This window comes from Peromyscus maniculatus, chromosome X, assembly GCF_049852395.1.
Source record: "Peromyscus maniculatus bairdii isolate BWxNUB_F1_BW_parent chromosome X, HU_Pman_BW_mat_3.1, whole genome shotgun sequence".
NCBI lineage: Eukaryota > Metazoa > Chordata > Mammalia > Rodentia > Cricetidae > Peromyscus > Peromyscus maniculatus.
The window spans coordinates 35,821,657-35,841,612 of NC_134875.1; the positions used below are offsets into that span (position 1 = coordinate 35,821,657).

Consider the following 19,956-nt stretch of genomic DNA (forward strand, 5'->3'; position numbering starts at 1 on the left):
ACAGAGATGGCTGTGGGGACGTATGTCACCTTCACCCTGGTCATTTCTTCCCAGTATGATGGCGATGCATTTGTTCTTTCCTCCTTGATTTTATTTAGTGAGCATTTCTTTTGGCTTTAACATTGACAGGTGATATTTTATGTGCCTACAACTGCAGAGTGATTGAAAAAAGTTCTAGTGGACAGGAAAAATGCATTTTTTTCATTCCTGAAATGTTGGAGTGTGGGAAGGAACAAGTCGTTTCAAGGATGTGCTAGATAGTAAGGTAAATTTTAGCTACAAATAAGAAATTCTTTTAAATTTTGCCTTCACATTTATTTTATTTCGTGTGTATGAACGTTTTGCCTGCATGCATATGTGTATACCATGTATGTGCCTGGTACCTATGGAAGTCAGAAGGGGGTGGTGTATCCTTCTGGAAGTTTGGTTACAGATACATGTGAGCCACCATGTGAATGATGAACCCAGTTCTTCTTGAACAGCCAGTACTCTTTACCCTGAGCCATCTCTCCAACCCCTCACATAATTCTTTTTAGCATAAATATGTCTCTAATAATGTATGGAGAATACACATCAAACAGGAACCTTTATCTGTGGTGGCACATGCCTGTGGTGCCAGCATTTGGGAGCCTGAGGCAGACAGTCTAGCATACAAGATCAGCCTGGGTATACACTGAGGCTCAGTTTTAACACCATGTATGTAGTGTTTACCTCTATTTTAAATATACCTTAATGGTTCTCTAGTAGAACTACAATTGTAAAATTAATGTGTCATTATTTGATTTACAATGAGCTTGAACAATTGGACCTTTTGGAATTAGTCCTGTGATTCAAGAGGGTTCCAGGAGAAAAATACGACCCGAGCACTTCCTCTACATATGTGCACGCACCCAGGGAGCACCTCAAACACAGTTACAAACACTTGTTTTGTTACACAGCTTTTTCTGCCCTATGTCCTTTTCCCTTTCAGGTGTATCAGGTGCTGTGCTGAGGATGATGTGATCTATTCTTCAGCAGGCACTTCAGGAGATGCACGGGTAAAGGACGGAACTTGGAGACAGGTTTTCCACAGCTTTATTACACACATACCTAGAGTCTGACTCCAAGCCACAAGCCCTGGGAAAAACCTGCTGGATCTGCAAGGTTTTGTTTACATAGGTTCTTCTGCTTTGGACAGTCGCAAATGGCAAGTTCTGGAGTGAACAGAAAAGTTACTTTCTCAGACTGGACAGAGCTTCTTTATTTTCCACCTCAGGAAAGACTCTTGTATTGGGCTCAGCAGCCTTGGAAAGAGGCCTTGCTCTTAGGCACAGAAACCAGAACATTCCACAGCATTAAATGGAAGTCATAGGAAAATGTTCTTCTTCAGAAGCTAGAGGTTGCATATGGAATCCTCCTGAGTATTGTCCATCCAAGGGTAGAGAAGGCTAAAGAGGGTGTGGAGTGATGTCTGGGGCACAGAGTCACACAGAACGGACCCTTAAGAACCATTAGCCTCTATCAGTTTGCTGAAAGAACACCTCAGTAGCCCCCTCAGACAGAGAAACACAAAAATGCTTTGGACTTGGAAATCTAGAAGCCTGTGTGAACTAGTTGCCTGCACAGCAACTTGATCCTGCACCCAATTGCTCAATTGCTAGAGTGGTATTTTAGTTCCTTCTGTGTATTGGAAGTTGTACATCCCTTCCTGTCCACTACATTGATATTTAGGAAACAGACTCCAAGAGTAGAAATGGGCTTTCAAGCACAAGGCAGCTTTAGAAAGGGCCCAGATTGTGTGATTTAAAGATTAATTCCCCTCTTGAATGCTTTTCACTCCCTACCATTTTATAAGCATTTACAATGTAAGCTGGGCCTGGCTCTGTCTATCCCACTAACATCTTCCGACTGACTTTATCCTCTAATGTTCACATGATAAAAGTCATCTGTGTGATGCTGTGATGAAATGAGGTTTGTACAAGTGGCAGGAGTAATAATGTCCAACATTAGAGCAGGTGGTTCTGGGTCAGGAAGCAGTCATTAGTGTTCCTTCCTCTGAGAGGAGCAGAGTAATAAAGTTTTCTGGAAGTTCAAAATCACATCCTAACTCAGACTGGAAACCACCTCTCAAGGCAGCACACAACTCAAACAAATAGGAAATGCAATCTCTCTCATTTATGTATGTGAGTCCATGAAATGTGGTCTTGGAAAAATAACTTCAGTGAAATATCTAGAAGCAGAACATTCAGGTACCACCAGCTCTTGGGGCAACCTGTCCTGCCGGGGCCCTTGTTGGAGAGATCAATTAACCAGCCGATCCTCTCCTGTCTGAGGAAGTTCCTCCAGACCACTTCCCTCTGGCCACCTCCAAGACCCACCCTCCCTCTGTGTTTGCTTGGTTTCTTCACCCTAAGGTAACCCCAGAACATCTCCTGCAGCAGCTGTCCCCAATGTGGGCACTGAAGAACGGGGAACCTTAAACTGCCACCTGCTTCCCATTGATTGCAACTTTAGGGCCCATGCACCCTACTGCACCTATGCAGAAGTTCCATGAGGGGTCCCATGAAGTGCCAAAGCCTAGAGAAATTCTGCAGGGAGACCTGGGCCAGACAGCTGACTGCATGGAAACCTCAGAAGCAGGCCTAGGAGACCAAACCAGCAGCATTTGTCTCCCTCTGGAGGACGAGATGGGGTACAACAAGCCCGAACGGGACAAATCAAAAACAAGCCTCAGGAGGTTCCCTGTTGTAGTTATGGCTCTTCCTCCCCAGTCATAGGGCACATTACCTGAGCCACACTGCAAACAGTGACCTCTTCCGGATGGGCATCCACCTTCAGAGAACAGGTGTCTCTCTTCTTCTCCAGACCCCATTGAAGCCCGCCAGGGTGAGTGTACTCACAGACCAGTGGACTAAATGGAGATGCTCTACCAAGACTGGGGTTGGTCCTGAGTGTCCCGTGTCTTTTCCCACTTCTTGTGACTGTGACGCTATGGATGGGAAACCTGAGCAGGAAGAGAAGCTGCTAGTGTTGCCGAACTAGGAAGCCTAGCTTTCTTGTCTCCTGCTGCCTTTCTGGGGTGTGCCAATGGGAGGGTGTGGCCCCATCCTTTCCATCTGTACCTCTTCTCTCAGTGTCCTTTAACATCTCCTCTGGGCAGAAGTAAAAGGGCACTGAGGGCCAGGAAGAAGGTGGAAAGGGTCTTAAGTGTTCATGTCCTTTCTCATCTTGCTTTTAGAAAAGGTCCCCCCAAGTTCCAGGGCTTCAGACAGAAATAGAAGACAAGGCAGAGGGCTTGAGATAGGTGAGCTAGAACTGCAGCTAATATGATGTGGCTACCCCTTCATCATAGGTGGGACAGGAGCTTTGTGCACTAGTGCTGTACCCCAGTAAGTGAACCCTTATTTTATAAGAAGAAACAGCCTGGAGGTGATAGAGGGGACTGGGAGTACTGATTTACAGGTCCTCACTCCTACAGCCTCAGTTAGGGGTCATGGTCATCGGCTAAGCTTCCTTTTGCCTTGTGTGTGTCACGTGGCATTGGTCTTTCTGGGCAGCAGATCATGCTGCTGGGTCACCTGGATTGCCAGTGTTCTCTGCCATTCACTGTGACGTTTGCAGGTCTTGAGGTGGCCTGGGATATGATTTTAGGGAATCTTGTTCTCTTTTCCTCCTGTATCCTATTGTTCCCAAAGTTTCCTTGTCTTCTGTCTGTCCCTGATTCTTTGTTGTTGATGAATAGAGATAAATCTGATCTTTTACATCTCCGTTGAAGCTTCAGGGCAAGAAGAGGGCCCAGCAGCAAATCTTCTTCCAGGAGAGTGTCCATCATGGAGATTAGGGAAGTGTGGAAGAAAGGATACTCAGAAAATCCTGGGAGGCCTTTGCTGAGGAGGCTTGTCTCCTCTGTTCAGTCTCTGAACTCTCCATGAATTTTCATTCATGCCAAAGAAGCCAGAAAATCACTCAGGCAAATTGTATATTAGAGAAGCTGATACCAACATAAATACTACAAAGAAAATGATGGAAAGTTGGGAGGCATCTAAGGTAAACTGAACTTGGAAAACTGAATACTCTATTGGATGTGAAATGTCATTTTTATATGTAGGTGCATGTTCATGTGTGTGGATGTAGGTTGTTGGTGTGAGTTCATTTATGGGTATGCTTAATCGATGTGGAGAATAAGGGTAGCTTTTGGTGTCATTCTTCAGGTACAATCCATGCTCTTTTTTAAATTTTTATTGAAAATAGATTCTTCTTTCATACATTATATCCTGACCACAGTTTCTCCTTCCTCTGCTCTCTACCCCTTCCACCTATCCTCCCCCACAGATCCACTCCCCTCCATTTCCTCTTCAGAAAAGAGCAGGCCTTCAAGAGAGGACAGACAGACAGGACAAAACAAGATGCAATAAGACAAGGCAAAAGCCCTCATATCAAGGCTGGACAAGGCAACCCAGTAGGAGGAAACGGGTCCCAAGAGCAGGCAAAAGAGTCAGAGAGACCGGTCCCATTATTAGGAGTCCCACAAAACACGAAGTTAACAGCCATAACAAAATACAGAGGACTTGGTCCAGACCCTTGCAGACCCCTGCTTGCAGCTTCAGTCTCTATGAGCCCATGTGAGTCCTGCTTAGTTGATGTAGTGAGCCTGGTCCTCCTTGTTGTCATCCATGCCCTCTGATAGTCCATGTTCCTTTGAGACATGGTTCCTTACAGTTACAGGTCTGCTGTATTTCCTTCTCAGCCTGCTGTGTGATTTTGAGAAAGTCACTTGACCTCTCTGTTTTATTTCCCCATGTATAAGATGAGGGTATGAAGGCATCATTCTCATGCCTGATTACATGACACTAGTCAGGGCTTCAGCCAGGCATGCTGCACTGTCTCCTACTAAGCCTTGGCAATCTGACAAGGCTGGCCTTTGCCCATTTACTGGGCAGACCCTTAATGCTCTAGAGCATCGCTGCTTGTACAGACAGGGTAATTTGTGAGCTTTCTATGTGTTTCACTTCTGGAAACACTGGATGCATGTGCCAGCACGATAGGTCTACACACATCTCTCTACTGTAACCATTACTTTGTCTCTGTTGACCACGTCCTGTCTTTGGGGATTCAGTGCTGCCACGTGGCCCTTGTTACTCCGAGATACAAGTAGACTTGTTGTATTTGATTTATCCAGTTGTGACCTCTGACCTCCACTGTGAAGTGTGGCATATAGAGAACAGCAATGACAGATCTTTTCAGTCATACTGGTTCACAAGTCCGTTTTCTGTAGTATTCCTCACAAACAATCTTCAGGGCCTTCCCAGTATGCAGAAGTCTGTGTTAGAGGACAAATCGATGCCAGCATTCCAATTTCCCTGAACCTTTGATTCCCTTTATCAACATGGAACAATCCAGGCTCATTCACAGTTGGCCATCTTTTTACATTAGTTTCAAAATCAATAAAATAAACATTAGCGTCTTTAAAAAAATAGATTTGTCATAATGTGTAAGAGTGTTTTCACTGCATACAGGCATGTGTACCATGTACATGCCTGGGGTCTGTGGAGATCAGAAGGGGTTGTCAAACCCTTTGGGACTGGAGTTTAACTGGAGTTATGGATGGTTGTCAATTACCATGTGAGTGGTGGGAATAAAACCTGTGTCCTCTGCAAGAGCACTAAGTGCCCTTAACCACTGAGCAATCTCCTCAGTCCCCATTATCATTTAAAAAGTTGTGTATGTGTAAGCTGCAACATGAAGCCCAGGACATCTGCTCAAGGGACCACTAATGATACCTTTACCTTGATGTAGTTTCCTGTCCCAGCAAAAATTAGCCCCTCCCCTCAAAGTCCATAGCCTTATACATGCTCCTGTTCTCTACTACTGTGCATGCGGAAACTTAAGGATTTCTTTACAACTGCACCTGCCTGTTGTGGAATATTCCTTTACACTGCAAATATGTGTCACTCTAATTGGTTTAATGAAAAGCTAAATGACCAGTAGCTAGGTAGGACTTTTGAGGCAGAGAGAATGCTGGGAAGAAGAACAGCGAAGACTCAGATAGTCACCAGCCAGATTCAAGGGAAGCAACATGGGCATTGCAATATAAAGGTAACTGAGTGACATAAAAGAACATAGATTAAAAAGAAATGGGTTAGTTTAAATTATAAAAGAACAAGTTATAAAGAAGCGAAAGCTACAGGCTGAGCTTTCATAATTAATAAGTATCCATGTCGTGATTTGGGAGTTGGCAGGACAGACAGAAAAATCTGCCTATACCTGCCTTTTCTGGTTCATCTCAGTACTGTCTTGTTGGACCACAGGAGTGTGGATGAGGATGCAGATACTAGAGAGGGCCTACCCTACAACAGGGCTTCTCAACTTGTGGCTTGCAACTCCTTTGGGGGGTTGAACAACCTTTACACAGGGGTCTACTAAGACCATCAGAAAACACAGATATTTACACGATGATTTTTTTTTTTTCCGAGACAGGGTTTCCCTGTGTAGCTTTTCGCCTTTCCTGGAACTCGCTTTGGAGACCAGGCTGGCCTCGAACTCACAGAGTTCACCTGCCTCTGCCTCCCGAGTGCTGGGATTAAAGGTGCGTGCCACCACCGCCCGGCACATGATGATTTGTAATAGTACAAAAATTACAGTTATAAAGTAGCAAAGAAATAATTTCATGGCTGGGGGGTCACCACAGCATGAGGAACTGTATTAAAGGGTCACAGCATTGGGAAGATTGAAAAAAACTGGCCTAACACATATGATGTAGTCAATTATCAGTGTATTTCTCAACTTCAGTTCCTTATTAGAATTTTACTTCCAAGAGTATGTGTGTGAGCATGGCACAGCACCTGAACATGTGGATGTCAGAGGAACATCTGAGACAATCTGTTCTCTCCTTCCATCCTGTGGGGCCCAGGGATTGAAATTGGGTCTTCAGGAATGTCATTGTGTCCCTTTGCCCACTGAGCAATCTCCCTGGCTGTGCTAGGGAGTTTATTTTTCTTTTTTAAAATTAATTTTTCTCAGCCTGATCACATTTTCTCCTCCTTCCCTCCTCTCCTCCCAGTCCCTCCCCTCAACCTCCCCTCTCCTTTCTCTTCAGAAAAGGGCAGGCCTCCCATGTATATCAGCCAGCCATGGCATATCAACACTAGGGAGTTCTTAAATCAACCTTAAATGTTTTTGACACGATGAAGTCACTTCTAAACAGTTCTCTCTGTGAAAAATGATGAAATGAGAATTTGCTGAAGTGGGAGCAAGGATAGCAAAATAGAAATGTGGAGCCTGCCCTGATGGGGGTGAACAAAGGTAGTAACCATCAGCTAGTCCTCTCCATTCCCGAGTTTCCGGTTCCTTGTTTTGCTCTGGACAGATCTGTTGTTTTTAAATGAATGGTTGCTTCTTAGGTACACACATCAACTGCTTCTGCCAGTGCCCGATGCTCATGTTCATGGCCTCCTGATTCCACTCACATCCCCTTGCCCCAAGGCCCTCTTCACAGACAGCATGTGGGGAATCAGTAGCTAAGACACTGATCACACAAGTCCCAGGAGAGTTCCTGACAGGCCCCTGGGAGGCTGCAGCAGACTGTGAAGCCAGGACAGTACTGCCCATGAAAGCTGCTCAGGCAGAGCCTTCCCTCCCTGCCAGGAAGGGTGTGACCACTATGTGCTCCAGCCCCTCACCTGCTCTGTGCTGCCTTCTGTAGAAATTGTAATAAAGCAGCCTTTTCTGTGGAGGGCACACACAAGGAGTAAATGGATAATTCTTTACTTTATTGCTAATGTAAGGGGGGGAAGATAGGGATGTTCAGGCCGGCATGGATGTCAGAGTCCTGGTGAGACCAGATGAGCCCATCCCCAACTTGTTCCTGGAGAATGATGATATTCTTGGACTCCACCAAAGTCTTCATGGCGAGGTCTTCCTTGGTAGGAGGGGGACGTGTGTTTGTCATTGTCCTCTGATTCTTCCTAAGTTTAGCTCTCTTGTTGTTAAACCAATCCTGAAATCAGAGGGAGAGAGGATTAGATTAACATATTTAGCAGTTGCTGCTGTGATGGGAAAACACATCATGGAGTATCATTTGCCCCCATGAATCTCTTTTGAACCCACAAGGCAGTTTTTAAGTGCTCACATGCTTTGCATGGCTGCAGCTCCAAGTTGTGCATGGTCAAGAACTTGTCTACAGTTTCTTAATTCCTGTTTTGTATGCCACCAGCAGAAAAGCAAAGAAAAGTATCACATAGCACACAATACCACACCCTTTAGTCTATACAACTTTACCCAATTAGAGCCATGTGTCAAGCTCTCTCTCTGTGCATAGGCTTACAGTCATTTTTTTTAAAAAAAATTTCCCTTCGACAGTCTCATGCATCCCAAGGTGATCATGAACTTCCTTTGTAGCCAAGAACCAACTCTTCCACCCTAGTGGGAATTTGGGGCAATGTTTGTCCTGGACACAAGATATAATAATGCAAGAAAATTACATTTAGAACTGCTACTGTCTGGATCACTTTTTACAAAACCTTCTCAAAGAAATGAAGAAATTCACCCCCTTGGACTTTAAGCTCTCTTTCCACATTTTTCTCATGTAATATGGAAAGGTTTTAGTTTATGAAAGAGTATTTTATGGCACAATTATTCCATTTCTCTCATAGTTTTTCATTCATTCATTCTTTTACCAAGTGTACACATGATCTCTTGCGACCCAGATACTCTCTGCAACCACATGATCATTTCCAAGTCACCCTGAGTTTCCAAATGATGCCCAACAGAAGACCTCTGTGAAATACCCCTGTGTGTCACAAGGAACAAAATGTTAATTATGGCTGATATATATGTATAAACATTCATATATGTGAAAATATACATGCTACACACATACTACACACACACACACACACACATATATACATATGTATATATATATGTATATATATATAAGAGAGGGGGGGTGAAGATGCTGTTTATTTTGTTTTGCTTTTACTTTAGGAGCACATGTGACTGCCAGTCATGGGGTAGAAACACTAGCTGATGTTTCCCTTTTCCCTTTTCCATTTTCCAAGGCCATGTAGTCCAAATCTTATTTACCAACATAAAACACACAAGGAAAAAATACAGCAATTGCACATGCCTAGGACAAGGTCATCCATGTTTTGAGGCAGGTCTGAGATCAGCACTGTGGTAAACTAATACATAAACTGACTGACCTTCACTTTCTGTTCATCCACATTCATGAGGTCTGCCAGCTCTTTTCTGTGGAGAGAAAAAAAGACAAACATTGAATATTTCATACTAGGCAAGGAATCAACTATAATTAGTATATGCCGTGTGTACCTTAAAATTTAATACCTCACTCTCCATAGTTATTCTTACTTCTGTTGTACCCTGCCTCCAGGAGGCCCTCCTCACAGCCCACCCTAATCCCTTAGGGACTCAGCCTCCCTCTAGTTCTCTCCCACTTCCCCTCTCATCCTTTCTTTCTAGCCCAGCTTCATTCCTTTGTGACTCCTCACTGACCTGCACAACAACTCTGCCAAGGACCCCCAGCCACCATACTTGGATGAGGCACAGCTACCCCACTGCTAGCCTTACAGCAGCTAGGACCAAAGGACCCACCTAACAAAGATGACACCAGATGTCTATACCAAGAAACACCTTAAACATCATAACTTTAGATGCCTAGGTCCCAGCACCAAAACACAAACATGAATCAATGCAATGTGCTTCCTCAAGAAGTCAGCAACTCTATTATGTTAGACTATAAGAAAAGCAATTTAGCTGACACACAAGTCAAGGACTTCAAAAACACTGATTCTTAATATGTTCAAAGACTTTAAAGAAGACATAAATAAATACCGTAAAGACCATGAAAACACCAAACCCTTGAGTGAAATAGTGAAAGCAATTCAAGACACGCGAGTAGAATTTAACAAAGAAATAGAATCACCAAAGAAAACCCAAAATGAAATAAAAAGGAAAATGAAAAACTCAGGATGCCATACAAAAAGCTCATATCTAAGCCTCAGCAACAGATTAAAAGACACAAAAGACAGAATTTCAGATCTTGAAGACAAAGTAGATGAAATGAATATCTTAGTAAAAGAAAGTGTTAAATATTAAAAAGAAAAATCCATGCATAAATAACCCAGGAAATCTGGGACAATATTAAAACACCACAATTACGAATAATAGGTATAGAGAAGGAAATAAAAGCCTAGTTCAAAGGCGCCAAAAATATTTTCAACAAAACCATAAAAGAAAACTTACCCACTCTAAAGAAAGAGAAGCTTATCAAGGTACAAGAAACATACAGAACACCAAATAGCCTGGACAAGAAAAGAAAATACCCTGGCCACATAATAATCAAAACACTAAATATATAGAACAAAATGCTGCAAGGGAAAATGACCAAGTCACATGTAAAGGCAGGACAATTAGAATAACACCTGACTTTTCTATAGAGTCTGAAAGTCAGAAGGGATTGTATAGATGTTCTAGAAGCTCTAAGAGATCATAGATGTCAGATCAGGCCACTAGACCTAGAAAAATTATTAATCACAGTTGACAGAAAAAGAAAAAAACATTTCAAAATAAAAATAGATTTAAGCAATTTCTGCCCACCAATCCAGCTCTATAGAAGGCACTAGAAGGAAACTTCAGGCTGAAGAGAATGTTAAGTATGCTCAAGAAGACACAAAGGATAAATAATCCTGGAATCATTAATCAAAAGAGGAGAAATCCTACACCACAACAAAATAACAGGAATCAATAAACACCAATCATTAATAACTATCTATACTAATGATCTATACTCTTCCCCCCTCAAAAAAAACCACAGACTAACAGATTTGATAAGAAAATCTTTCTTTCTGCTGATCCATCTTTCTGCTGCATTCAAGAAACACAGCTCACCACCAAGGACAGATATTACCTTAGGGTAAAAGGATGGGAAATGGTATTCCAAGCAAATGGACCCAAGACACAAGCAGGTGTAGCTATTTTAATATCTGACAAAACAGGTTTCAAAACAAAACTAATCAGAAGAGATAGAAAAAAACATTATATAGTCATTAAAGAAAAAATCTGCCAAAAGAAAAAATTACGATTCTGGACATTTATGCACCAAACACAAGGGCTTCCAAGTTCATAAAAATAGCTACAATCACATATTAACATAGTGATAGTGAGTGATTTCAATATCCACTCTTACCAATAGACAGGTCATCTAGATAAAAAATAAACAGAAACTTCTAACTAACAACATTCCACTAATTTAATAAACCAGAATAATCCCTAACAATAGTCTAAAACATTTGTCCTTATCCTCACAGATAAGTTTAGTCTTCTCCCTTCATTAAGGAAGCTTCTCTTTTCAACAGACAGAGACCACTAACAGAAAAGCACAACCAATCAATATGTATAGTTGTGGAGCCCAGTTCCAATGATACATCTGCAAAACATTCCAACACTTAAGGCAAGCTGAACAAGGATGACACCAATGAACATCCCAAACTGGAGGGAAAAAAGCCCACGAGGCCTCAACTGTACACAAAGAACTATAGGCAACTGAAGAAGGCTAGAAATGGGAGAGGTGGCCTTCCCCAGGGAAGAGCACTCTAATTGGCTATCTAAGGCCAAAGCCCCAAAAACATACATACAGGTAGCCTTATAGTGACTGTACAGGTTCTATTTAGGAATATATATGTTTACACACACACACACACACACACACACACACACACACACACACACTAACAATTTGATTTTTTTAAAGAGGCCATGTATTTGAAGGAGAATGGGAAGGGGTATATGGAAGATTTTGGAGGGAGGAAATGAAAAGGAGAAATGTTGCAATTAAATTATGATCTCAAAAATAAAAATTTTAAAAATTAAAAAGGGAAAAAGTGTCACAAATCATGTGGACCTAACAGAGAACTCTATAACAATCTACCCAAACTTTTTCAAAAATAAATAGAGAAAATATTGAGACATTGTGTCTTACCAGCTCACAAAGCAAGTCTTAATATATAAAAGAAATTTGAAATAACATTCTGCATCCTATCTGACCACCAAGGATTAAAGCTGGATATCAACAACAGAAGTGGCATAAATTATATGGAATCATGAAAACTGAACAACTCACCACTGAATGAAAATTTGGTCAAGACAGAAATCAAGATGGAATTTAAAAACTTAGAATCGAATTAAAATGAAAACACAAACTACCCATACCTGTAGGAGACAATGAGGCAAGTTAATAGTACTAGATACCTACATAAAAATGGAGAAATCCTGCCGGGCGGTGGTGGCGCACGCCTTTAATCCCAGCACTCGGGAGGCAGAGGCAGGCGGATCTCTGTGAGTTCGAGGCCAGCCTGGGCTACCAAGTGAGTTCCAGGAAAGGCGCAAAGCTATACAGAGAAACCCTGTCTCAAAAAACCAAAAAAAAAAAAAAATGGAGAAATCCCATATTAATAACTTCATTACACAGTTGAAAGGTCTAGAAAAATAAGAAGTAATACCCCAAAAGACTAGACAGGAAGAAATCAATGCAATAGAAAAAAAAACTTACAAAGAGTCAATGTAACAAAGATTTGGTTCATTGTTAAAAATCAATAAAATCAACAAATCTTTGGCTAAATTAACCAAATGACAGAGGAAGAAGTTCTAAATTAATAAAATTAGAGATGAAAAGGGAGGAACTACAACAGACTCTAAGGAAATTCAGAGAATCATAAAAACACTTTAAAATCTGTATTCCATCAAAGTGGAAAAACCTTAAAGAGAGTAAATTTATTATATATACAACCTATCAAATTTAAATCAAGATGAAATAACAGTTTAAATTTCTGGTGAAATACAAATAGTAATTTAAAATCTACCTACCAAAAAGAATCTCAGGGCCAGATGGATTCAGTCCAGAATTCTACCAGGCCTTCAAAGGAGAACTAACACTAACCCTCCTCAAATTATCCTACAAATAGAAACTGAAGCCACTTTATCTTAATATCAAAACCACACAAAGAACTAGCAAAAATAGAAAATCACAGGCCAAAATCCCTTATGAACACACATGTAAAAATTCTCAATAAAATGTTTACAAACTGAATCCAAGAACACATCAAAAAGATTATCTACTGTGTTCAAGTTGACTTCATCCCAGAGATGCAGGGATGGTTCAATATACATGAATAAATAAACATAATCCACCACATTAAACAGACTAAAAGAAAAAAACATGATGATTTTATTAGATACAGAAAAAGCCTTTGATAAAACCCAACATCTCTTCATGATAAAAGTCCTGGAGAGACCAAGGACACAAGAGACATACCTCAACATGATAAATGCAATATACAGCAAGCTTATAGCTGACATCAAAATAAATGGAGAGAAACTCAAAGCATTTCCACTCAAATCAGGAACAAGGCAAGGCTGCCCATGCTCCCCATATCTATTCAACATAGTACTTGAAGTCTTAGCTAGAGCAATAAGACAACTGAAGGAGATCAAGGGGATACAACTTGAAAAGGAAGAAGACAAAGTATTCTTTATTTGCAAGTGATATGCTACTATACATAAAAGACTCGAAAAACTCCACCAGGAAACTGCTATAGCTGATAAGCACTTTCAGCAAAGTAGCAGGATACAAAATCAACACATAAAAATCAGTACCGTTGCAATATACAAAGGACACACATACTATAAAAGAAATCATGGATATAGTACCTTCTACAAAGCCTCAAAAATATAAAATATTTTTAGGAAACTCTTACCAAACAAGTGAAAGACATATAATAAAAATGTTAAGACACTGAAGAAAGAAATCAAAAACACCAGAAGACGAAAAGAACTTTTATACTCATAGACTTATAGAATTAATATTATGAAAAAGGCCATCCTAACAAAACCAAATCCACAGATTCAATGCAATCCCCATCAAAATTCCAACATAGTTCTTCATAGAAATTTAAAAAATCTTAAATCCATATAAAAATAAAGAAAACCCAGGATAGCATAATAATCCTCAATAATAAAAGAATGGCTGGAGGTATTGCCATCTCAGATCACAAGTAGTGTTAAAGAACTACAGCAACTAAAAAAAACCCAGCATGGTATTGATATAAAAACAGACAGGTTTACCAATGGAATGGAATTGAAGACCCAGACATAAATCCACACACACATGCACAACTGATTTTTGATAAAGAACCCAAAAATACACATGAAAAATGACAGCATCTTCAACAAATGAATACGGTCAAATTGGATGTCTGCATGTAGAAGAATGCAAATAGTTCCATATCTATCATCCTGCACAAAACTCAAGTCCAGGTGGAAAAAAGACCTCAACATAAAACCAGTTACACTGAACCTGATAGAAGAGAATGTGGGGAACAGCCCTGAACACACTGGCACAGGAAAAGACTTTCTGAACAGGACATGGATAGCACAGGCCATAAAACTAAAAGTTAATAAATAGGACCTCATGAAACTGAAAAGCTTCTGTATGGCAAAGGACACCATCATCAGCACAACACTCCAGGGCAGGTCCCATGTCCAGGAGTAGTTGGCCAACACAAAAGATACTTTGTTTTGTTTCGTGTGTGTGTGTGTGTGTGTGTGTGTGTGTGTGTGTGTGTGTGTGTGTGTGTGTGTGTTGCTTTGTTTTGTTATTTTTTGTCTTGTTTTCTTTTTTTAAGTTTGTTTGCTTTGATGTGGGTTTCGGTTTTGTTGTTTTTCCTGTTTTGTTTTGTCTTCTTTTTTTGAGAAAGTGAAAATTCATGAAGTTGAATGGATAGGGAGGATATTGGAAGAGTTGGGAGAGAGGAAGACTAGGATTAAAATATATTGTATGAAAAGTGCTGTCTTTCTGTGTACACTGTGAATATATGTTGTTTTCATAAATAAATAAGCTGCTTTGGCCAATGGCAAGGCCATACAACTTGTAAATGATATTAAGCCTCTGAGTGATTATTTTATAAGTAGCTACTAGACCATGGGACCAGGCAGGACTGAAGAAAACTTATGGCTACATTTGGCTACCCAAAGTGTTGGCTCAAGTTTCCACCTAAAACCTGAGAGAACTTAATAAGAGATTCTAAATCAGAGTCCAAAACAGCTTCCTACTTCATGTCTCATGTGGGCCAAGATATAGGGGTGCCAAGGTACAGAGATGCCGCAGTACGTGAGCTTGAGCACAGCTTGGCGGATTCCCACTTTGCTACACAGTGGCATATCCAAGCTGCACAGCATGCTGCATGGTGGATTTAACCTTTAGTCATACAGACAAGAAGGGTTTATGGGCCAGCTGCATGCTACCCGATAGCAGCATGGACCCCAGAGTTAACAAGGTAAATGTGACTCTCCTGGGTACCTCCTCCATGTTGGGAAGCTGAAATGGGCAGAGTCAACAGCCAAGGCTGCTACTTTTTGTCCTAGCCACACAGTTTATCAATTGAACATGTCTTCTGTTCAGAGAAGGTTTATAAATACACAAAAGACAGATTCAGATGGAATAAACCTCTAAACAGTTTACAGTGTGTGTAAAAATGTACGTAGGCTTAGAAGAGAGAGGAAAAGGAGGATAGACAGTTATATAAAGAAATAGATAATTAAAAAAATAAAGTCTTTAAAGAGACAGAAAAGTAGTATAAAAATTAATCCACATAAAGATGGAAATTACACAGAGAGTCTGGATTATACTATCTTTGGGATTTTTTTAACTGCAGAAAGACATTTGATTGTAAGGCTGCTGATTTAAACCAATATGTATATTTTAAAGATATCTTGACTTCAAAATTTGTGTCTAAAGATACATTGCTTTGGAAAAGAGGTTCTGCTTTTGTTTCCACAGAAGATGACAACCTGTGGATTGCTTCCAGGCTAATATGCTTTGATCATCCGAGACCCCCTGAAAGGTCAATACAGCCTCACAGACTACTACAGCCAAGATTTAACTATAATTCTTAATTTTCTCAGTATCCCCATAAGATTACCAGTGTCCTCAATCAGCAGGAAGTAGTATGAGAAGTATGCCCAAATTCCCAAAATATTGTTTATAAATGTTTATTTTATTTAAAGGAGGTTGATTATAAATGCAACCTCTTTCTAAAGAAGAAAAGGGGATATAGATATGATAGGATGAAAGGATACATTATTGAACCTACTTTTAAAGAGCAACAACTTATTTGAAATGTTTTACATTGCTATGGATTTTAGTTTATTGATAAAAATTTAAAGTTAATTTTGTTATACTGCATGTGTATTTTTACTCTTGTTTAGGGTATTATGCTTATGCAGCTCATTTAAAATGTAATATGTAATTAAAAAATACAAATTAATAGTCATTTATAATAGTCAAACTTATAGTCATATTAATTATGTTTTCTAGATATGTAGAGATACATTTCAGATAGGTAATCTTCAAAGACTTCAAAGACCTCCAGAATATGGCATTTAAAATGTTTTAAAAACTTAGACTTTCTGGACAATGAGATACATCTTCTCCTGACAGCACCAATTTACTTCAAAAAAGATGATGGGCATTGAAGAAATTCCATATGGAGTTTGCATTCCATATGGCAAAAGTTAGCTATTTGTGCAAGAAACTGTTGTTGCCTGCCTGTACTGCTTGACAAAATTTTATATCAACTGAACATGCAGGACTCATGGAAAAATGATCACTAAATTTTGCCAAAACAAGGCAAGATGGTACTTCAGTTTCCTCCTTCTCAGAGGAGACTGTCAGATATTCTGCAGGACACAGGGAGAAGCAACTGACAGACTCGAGGCCTGTAGGCTAAAGAATGGATGCCCCAACATTGCAGAGGAACTTTGGGTGACTGTCCAGGCAGCCAGCTGTCTCTGTCATTTCCAGAATTTAGGAAGCTGCTTACAAAGCACGTCCTGTTTACTTAGGTAATGTTATATCCTTCTGGGGTCTTTGATGTAGTTGAAGACTAGATAGTCACAATTATAATTTTCCTTGGTTATGATAAAAGATAAATTAGATATGAAAATTTTGACTCACAGAAATAAGATAGATGATAGAGTATTTTCTTTAGTTTTGCCAAATACAAATAGACTAGATACTGTAAATGTAATTCTTGCTTCATAACTGTTTGTTATATATGATTTTACTATATTAAAGATAAAACTTTCCTTTTTGATTAGGTATAAAAGAGGAAGTGCTGAAGGATGTTTTTCTGTATGCTGTGAATATATGCTGCTCCCATCAGTTAATATATTAGCTGCTTTGGCCTATAGCAAGGCAGCTTAGAGGCAGGTGGGAATTCCAAGGAGAGAGACAGGAAAAAGGCAGAGTCTGGGGAGACACCAGCCTGCCACCTCAAGAGCAACATGCCAACAGAATGGTAAAGCCACAGAACACGTGACAAAACATAGATTATTAGAAATGGGTTAATTTAAGATATAAGAGCTAGCTAGCAAGAGGCCTGCCACAGGCTATACAGTCTGTAAATAATATTAAACCTCTGAGTGATTATTTTATAAGTGGCTGTGGGACTACTGGGCCAGGTGGGACTGGAGAAAACTTACGGCTACAGAAAAGTAATTTTTATAAAATTTTTAAAAAATACTATCTTCATCACACCTCTACAAGTAGACTTTTCAGCAATCCTTAGAAGGAGATTTATTTAGAAGTGGTTTGAAGGGAAATGGAGGAGTGGTGCATTTTGGGGAGAAGGGGTGTGTGGGGGGGTAGGAGAGGAGTGGAGGGAGGGGAAACTATGGTAGTGATGTAATATATGAGAGAGAGAAAAAAAGAAGTGGTTTTTACCTTGTCTGAAAGTTAAAGACTGCTTTTATTGCTGTGTGGTCTAGCATTATTAATGTACTCTTAAAGAAACAAATGCCTAAATGTGCCACATACAAATTACACAGTTTTTATGGCATTAGGAATTTTACTGCAGTCCCAGATATGCTAGGCAAGGGGTCTCCCACTGAGTTGTATGTGTTTTTATATTTATATTTGTATTTTTTCAGTCTTATTTTGAGACTGAATCACAGTAAGCTGCTCATGCTAGCCTTGAGCATCCTCCTGAGCCCCGATAAACCTGGAAGTTTCCATCTTCTTGGATCTACCTTTCATGTGGCTGAGATTACAGAGCTGTGCCACTAGGTACAGCTAACTACACAAACTGACTGCCAGAATGGTATATGTTTGTAGGGGCACGGAAGTCTTCATTCTCTCAACATTTGATCTCTGAAAAATTTTATGTACAAAAAGCAGGCCCCACAAGGCAATACACATAAAATAGATAAATATGAATGTTTAATAAATTTTAACGTTTCTGTGTATTGAAAGAAATGATCCTGAGAAGAAAACATTATGCAGTCAGACAGCATATTTGAACATCGATAACTCACTTCAAAACATACCCAGACTTAGAGGGGAGAAGATGACTTTTTTTTTTCTTTCAAGACAAGGTTTCTGTGTAGTTTTGGTGCCTGCCCTGGATCTCACTCTGTAGACCAGGCTGGCCTCGAACTCACAGAGATCTGCCTGGCTCTGCCTCCCGAGTGCTGAGATTAAAGGCCTGTGCCACCACTGCCTGGCCGAAGAAGAAGAAGACCTTCGTAAAGACATTTGACCATGAAGATACGTCATGGTTGGTTCAAGGCGAGCCTGTACAACTCAGACCCCGGTTTAACAAAACTAAAAAAGATGTCAGGGTGGTGGTGGTGCACGCCTTTAATACCAGCACTCGGGAAGCAGAGCCAGGTGGATCTCTGTGAGTTCGAGGCCAGCCTGGGCTACCAAGTGAGCTCCAGGAAAGGCGCAAAGCTACGCAGAGAAACCTTGTCTCGAAAAACCAAAAAATAAAAGATAAAAAATAAAAAACCTGTTCAGAGGGCTGGAGAGATGGCTCAGAGGTTAAGAGCACTGACTGCTTTTCCAGAGGTCCTGAGTTCAATTCCCAGCAACCACATGGTGGCTCACAACCATCTGTAATAAGGTCTGGTGCCCTCTTCTGGTCATACATGCTGAATACATAATAAATAAATAAATCTTAAAAAAAAAAAAAAGAAAGATGTCGTGGTCGCTTACAGGGCTCTGGTGGCCCTGACAATGCCACTCATTCAAGGAACCCAAGACTCCTTTGCAAAAGCCATCACTGCCTGCTGCTGTATAGATCACCCCTTTGCTCAGGTTCAATGGCTATTTCTTCCTCAGAGTGAGATCATGGCCTGAGCTAGCTAGAGGGCGCACTCCTGTGGCGCCCATGGAGGAGGCTCTTTACCCTGAAGCTCCTCGAGGAGCTTCTACCTCAGGGGTAAATCTATACTTAGCGTGGGTGAGTCTATATGCTGAATCTCAAAGACATTAAAAACTTTTAACAAGAGTGAGGAAAGGTCAGAGGAGAGGGAAAGGAGCCCAAAGTCCTGAAGGACAGACCTCATACACACCTTCTGAGGGCATCTGGGTAGTGAGTTTCTTCGAAGACTGCCCGCAGTTCCCACAGCTGTCCAGGCGTGAATCTGTATGGTCTCTCACGAACCCTGAATGATGGCTGTTCACCTACCACAGTCCTGGCCACCTCCAGCTCTTTTTGCTCAGTGTCTTGGTTGTCATTCATGTCATAGCCTTGATAGCGGTGGTTATCTACAGAGCTCTGGTGGCCCTCAAAGTATGGCTTATTCAGGGTGCCTATGACTCGATTGTCAAAGCTGCCACTGTTTGCTGCACAGATCACCCTTTTTTCAGATTCAGTCGTTACTTCTTCCTCATAGAAGCTCACGCCATAATAGTCGTAGTCGAAGAAAAAGTACTTGCGTGCCATGACCTGAGCTCGTCAGAGGGCGCACCCTTGTGGCTTACGCAGAGACTGTGCGCCTTGAAGCCAGCTGAGGAGCTTTTGGATTCCCCAGGCTACCCGAGATTGCACACGTCACTCTATGAATGCTCACGTGCCTCTCTCCACCGCTGCTATTGGCTTTCAACTTACAACCCTGGGT

General features: G+C 40.8%; 1 protein-coding gene across 1 annotated transcript; it reads right to left on the minus strand.

Moving 5' to 3' along the window:
- Positions 1-7,753: 7,753 nt before the first annotated feature.
- Positions 7,754-19,781, minus strand: LOC102906724 (rhox homeobox family member 2B-like). The gene is made up of 3 exons (XM_006981581.3): positions 19,408-19,781; positions 9,183-9,228; positions 7,754-7,975 (listed from the first exon to the last, which is right to left on the minus strand). The coding sequence occupies exons 1-3, from the start codon at positions 19,779-19,781 to the stop codon at positions 7,754-7,756; spliced, it is 642 nt and encodes a 213-aa protein (XP_006981643.1).
- Positions 19,782-19,956: the final 175 nt, after the last annotated feature.

Coding starts and splice junctions, on each gene's coding strand:
- LOC102906724 (XM_006981581.3), bottom strand. CDS start 19,781: ATGGCACGCAAGTACTTTTTCTTCGACTACGACTATTATGGCGTGAGC. Junction 9,229..19,407: donor TACCCAGATGCCCTCAGAAG/GTGTGTATGAGG, acceptor TTCTCTCCACAG/AAAAGAGCTGGCAGACCTCA. Junction 7,976..9,182: donor TGGATGAACAGAAAGTGAAG/GTCAGTCAGTTT, acceptor CTCTGATTTCAG/GATTGGTTTAACAACAAGAG.